The following is a 4678-nucleotide window of genomic DNA, read 5'->3' on the forward strand; positions in this document are numbered from 1 at the left end:
TGTATTATTATATTATTATTATTATTATTATCATTATAATTGTTGTTATAGTTATTATTATTATTATTTCCAAGATTTACGTATCTTGTATAGGAGACCTTCGATCCAGACGGTGTCAAACGCCTTTTCAAAATCCAGTCCGCAAGCAATGGTTGCTTTGCGGTTATGCATGTTGCCATATATGAAGCTGTTGGCCGCAAGGAGTGCATGGTTAGTACTACTAAATTTGCGGAAGCCAAATTGATTATTCTTTAATATATTATTATTATTTACATGATTATTAATTGATTTGAGTATTATAGATTCAAATAGCATCGCTAATGCTGACAATATGGCAATGGTCGATAATTTTTTAGTTGTGTCAGATCGGTGCTTGGTTTATGTATTGGAATTATTTTTATATTTTTCCATGCGGATGGAAAATATGAAATATTAATGCATTGATTGAATATTTTATTTATATATCTGATTAGAATTATGTTAAAGTTTTTAATTATAAAGTTGCTTGTTTGGTTGGGACCCATGGTTTTTTTTATTATTTTTAGTTTTGATTATCTCGAAAAGTTCATTTGCTGTGGTGAAGTCATTCACCATCAGCTGTCTGATTATTATAAAAGTTGATTATATTGGTTGATGTTTCTTTTAGATTTATTTAACCCTAGACGGTCATGCTTATTTTTCCTACGTTAAGGTTATGCTTCGTCGAATCGACGACGCCAATTTTAAAATAAGTATAATTGATAAAAAACAAACAATATTGTAAAAAATTTTTTTACTGCGTTTTATTCATAACGTTATCAGTTCAAAATAAGAAATAACAATTCATTTTTACATTAATAATACACTTAAAAACTAAAAAATAATAAACAACCTTTTTTTCATGTTTTTTTTTTTGGGCCTTGTTTCTTTGGCCAAATTAGATAACAAAAATCACAAGTAGTTTCTTTACTTCAGTCGAATCTTAATATTAAGGCTTAAAACTAAACAAAAATGTGAATCAAGATGTTGGAAATTATTTTTTTACACAAGAGGCACACAGATCAAATTTGTGTTCTCCACAAAGGCGTTTTTGGCATTTCGAACAAATGGTTTTGGTCATACGACGTTTTGCGGAAGGACAAAAAGCGCAGATCTTTCTTTTTGCATTTAAATTAGATTGGTTTTCATTATTGTTTTCATTTTTATCAATTAAGCCGCTTGAGATATTTTCCCGAGCTAAATTGGGCAATGTAACTCGGCTTAGCCTATTCATTAACTGTTTTTGAATGAGGCTTGAGTGTAGGCTTTTCATATAATTTCTACGGCTTAGTGGTTTACTACCCGACTCTAACATGTTATGGGAATAAATAACAAAACTGTTAATAAAAGCCATATTTAACATTCCAAAAAAGGTGGCCATTGGCCAGCGGTTGGTTTTTCGAGCGCAGCTCATGACGCTACACATTTGGTCAAAGGTGTCTACACCCCCCTTAGTGGAATTGTAGAACTCGACCATATGGGGCTTTTTAGTGTCGTCATTTATAGTTCCATTTTCATTAAATGACGACAACAAGAAAATGACTTTATGTGGTTTCGGCTTATAAGACAATAAAGTCAGTTCATTATCGTAAACGAACATTGAAGTACCGACTTTGCGCCCTTTGTCGTTTTTCAACTCTGGTGGTATCTCTCTTTTATTTGAGCGTAGGGTTCCTACAAGTGTTAATTTATATGGGCTCTTCAGTAAAGATTTGGCTAATGCAACTGATGTAAACCAATTATCCATTGTTACATTGCGGTTTGTACCATGTATAGTTTTAGTTAAATCTTTAACATAGCTTTCAGCTATCGGAGCATTGGAATCGGTCGATCCTTTACCTAAGTAAGGTTTGGCATCAACCATATATTTAGTTCCACTGTCGCACATCATTACAAGTTTTAAGCCGTATTTTTACCTAAGTAAGGTTTGGCATCAACCATATATTTAGTTCCACTGTCGCACATCATTACAAGTTTTAAGCCGTATTTGGCTGGCTTATTCGGAATGTACATTTTAAATCCACATCGACCTCTAAAAGCTAATAGCTGCTCGTCAATGGTGAGATATGGACCAGGAGTATAATTATCACGACACTTTTGAATAAACATTTCCCAAACTTTTCTGATAGGGGCAAACTTGTCGTGGATAAGCTGAATCCTAATAGATTTGTCATCAAATCGTAAGCAAGACATCAAAAATTTGAACCTTGATTTTGTCATAGTTGAAAGGTATTTTGAACCGCAGAATGCTGTATTAAACAACTCATCACAGGTAAGGTGATTATCTTTCATAGCAGCTGTGAGTGTTAGAATACCAATAACAGCATAAATTTCTGTAGAGGATGTTGATTTTGTTTGCAAAATGTCGTTGCCGTCGTGCTGCCTATGTTGAATTTCAGCGTTTGTCCACATAACTATTTCTTCCACTATTTCCGGCGTTATAAAGTGCTGAAATATATCCAGTGGATCCTTTAAGCTTTTACAGTTTCTTGTCGGTCCGCGACGTTGATGGATAATGGATTGCCCGTATTTATGGGATTTTGACTTTTGAGTTGCCCACTTATGACGATCCTTTCCGCGAAGACCAGTTTTAGAAAAAGTAATAATACTGGACTTATTAAACAACACATTTAATGGTGTGTTTTCGTCATCTGAAGAGTCTTCTGAAGAACTTGGTTCCTCAACTAATTCGCCCAAAATTGGATGATCTTCACCAGAATCTTCAATATCCACATCGGATTCGTCCTCTTCAAGAAGGTTTGCAATCGCAATCTCGTCTAAACCATTGCCTCTATTCATTTTCTAGGCCAATTTTCTGCAGAAAAATATATGCAATATTACCAAAAAGTCACACTAAAGACATGCTTCGTCGTTTCGACGACGCTAATTCTCAGAAATGATACTTACATGCGACCGACGGATTTGTACGTTTGCACACAGCTGCGTCTAAGCATCGACAACAGCTGTACGAAAAACGAGGAAAAAGAATCAAAAAAATACTGGAATAATCGAACAAATGTGACCATGCGTCGTCGAATCGACGAAGCATGACCGTCTAGGGTTAAGGTGGTTAAGTGTGTTACGGCTACCAACAACGGGAACGAAGCGCGAATTAATATTGCGTTTGGATAAAATGTCAACGGAAACTTGTAATTATCGGGAATCAATTAGGAATCAAGACGAAGACGGCGATGGAAACAACGATGAAGACGTATATGAAGAGGAACTGGAATTAGAAAGCCAAGAAAATGACAACGATAATGGCGACGAAGACGGAGGCCACAACAACGACAAAGCTGGAGTCGAAGGAAACGAAAAAGACAGAGGTGAAGGAAACGACAAACATGGAGGTGAAACTAAAAGAAAAGATGGCGATAAAAATGAAAGCAAAGTTGGCGGTGATCGAAGCAGAAAAGACGGAGGCAAAAGGAACAGCAAAGACAAAGATGGCGGTGAAAACAACAACAGCGACGGCGGCAGAAACAACGACCACGAGTGATTTTTCGGGCGAAACTTGCGCACGAAAATGGATTAAGCAAATTAATAATATTGCAACCATTTATGGAATTAGTGGACAATACGTTAAGATATTGATGATCAGTAAAATCAAAGGAAAGGCAAACGTGTGGCTACATGCCAGTGTTGCCGTCAGCATGTTAAAGAAAAAGGCTAGATTGATTATAAAAAAAGGATAGAAAAGGACAAAAATTAAAAAAAACGGACAAAAAACAAGACAAAATATTTTTTCCATAAATTTTATGTAATATCACTCTTAAATGGTGGCCAAATCGTTTAGAACATCGTCAATGTCATCATTGCAAGCTTCTAAACTTTGATTTTCTGTAGATTGGTTGCTTCCAATCATTTTTGATTGTTGCTTAGGAATTTCATATTCATGGCAACACATACGCCTTTCTTGCGTAGCCCAAACCTAAAAAAGAAAAAAACAATTTAAATAAATTTGTGAAACAAAAGAGTATTAAAATATTTATCTGATCGATAAAATCGTATTTAAAGTTTCTATTTGCAGTTGGTTGCGCAATTTGGGTTTTACCAAATTAGCTTGGCTAATAACACGCTGAACTTCTGCATTTGCACGACACATCCACGGCACCAGATACGGTGGATTTAGCCATGAATCACGAAACTTTTGCTTGTAAATTTCTTTTGGCATCTTTCCCGCCCAAATTTCACAATAAAAGTAACAATTTTATTATTCGATACATACGATATACGATTACAACAGGGTTGCATTAATTATCAAGTGCTGCTATTGATATAAAAGTAATGTACATTTGGATTACTTTTCAGCACTTTACACAAAAATAAAAAGCAGATAAAAAGGCCAGGCCAAAATAAAAAAAGGACAGATAAAAGGCTAGGGGATGTTTTAAATTCTTTCCGGCTGACGCAGTTAAAAACCGGACAGATCTGTCCGGAAAAAGGATAAAACGGCAACACTGCTACATGCGAACCCTGAGCGCATCATGCTACCGCTGGAGGAGTTAACCGGTGAGCTAATTTCAATGTTATCGGACAAAGTTTCGAGGTTAGAGGCAAGGCATAAATTCGAGAACCGGAAATGGAGTTCCGGTAAAAGTTTTGGAAGTTACGTGGACGATAAAGTGATGCTTGGTCAGAAAATCAACATAGATGCAGA

The 4678-nt window shown here is 35.6% G+C and overlaps 1 protein-coding gene across 1 annotated transcript; it reads left to right on the forward strand.

Moving 5' to 3' along the window:
* Nucleotides 1-3151: 3151 nt before the first annotated feature.
* Nucleotides 3152-3517, forward strand: LOC122321136 (uncharacterized protein DDB_G0290685-like). The gene has a single exon (XM_043210565.1). It carries the CDS (start codon nt 3152-3154, stop codon nt 3515-3517), a length of 366 nt encoding a protein of 121 aa, XP_043066500.1.
* Nucleotides 3518-4678: the final 1161 nt, after the last annotated feature.

Source organism: Drosophila bipectinata, chromosome 2R (genome assembly GCF_030179905.1).
Source record: "Drosophila bipectinata strain 14024-0381.07 chromosome 2R, DbipHiC1v2, whole genome shotgun sequence".
Lineage (NCBI taxonomy): Eukaryota > Metazoa > Arthropoda > Insecta > Diptera > Drosophilidae > Drosophila > Drosophila bipectinata.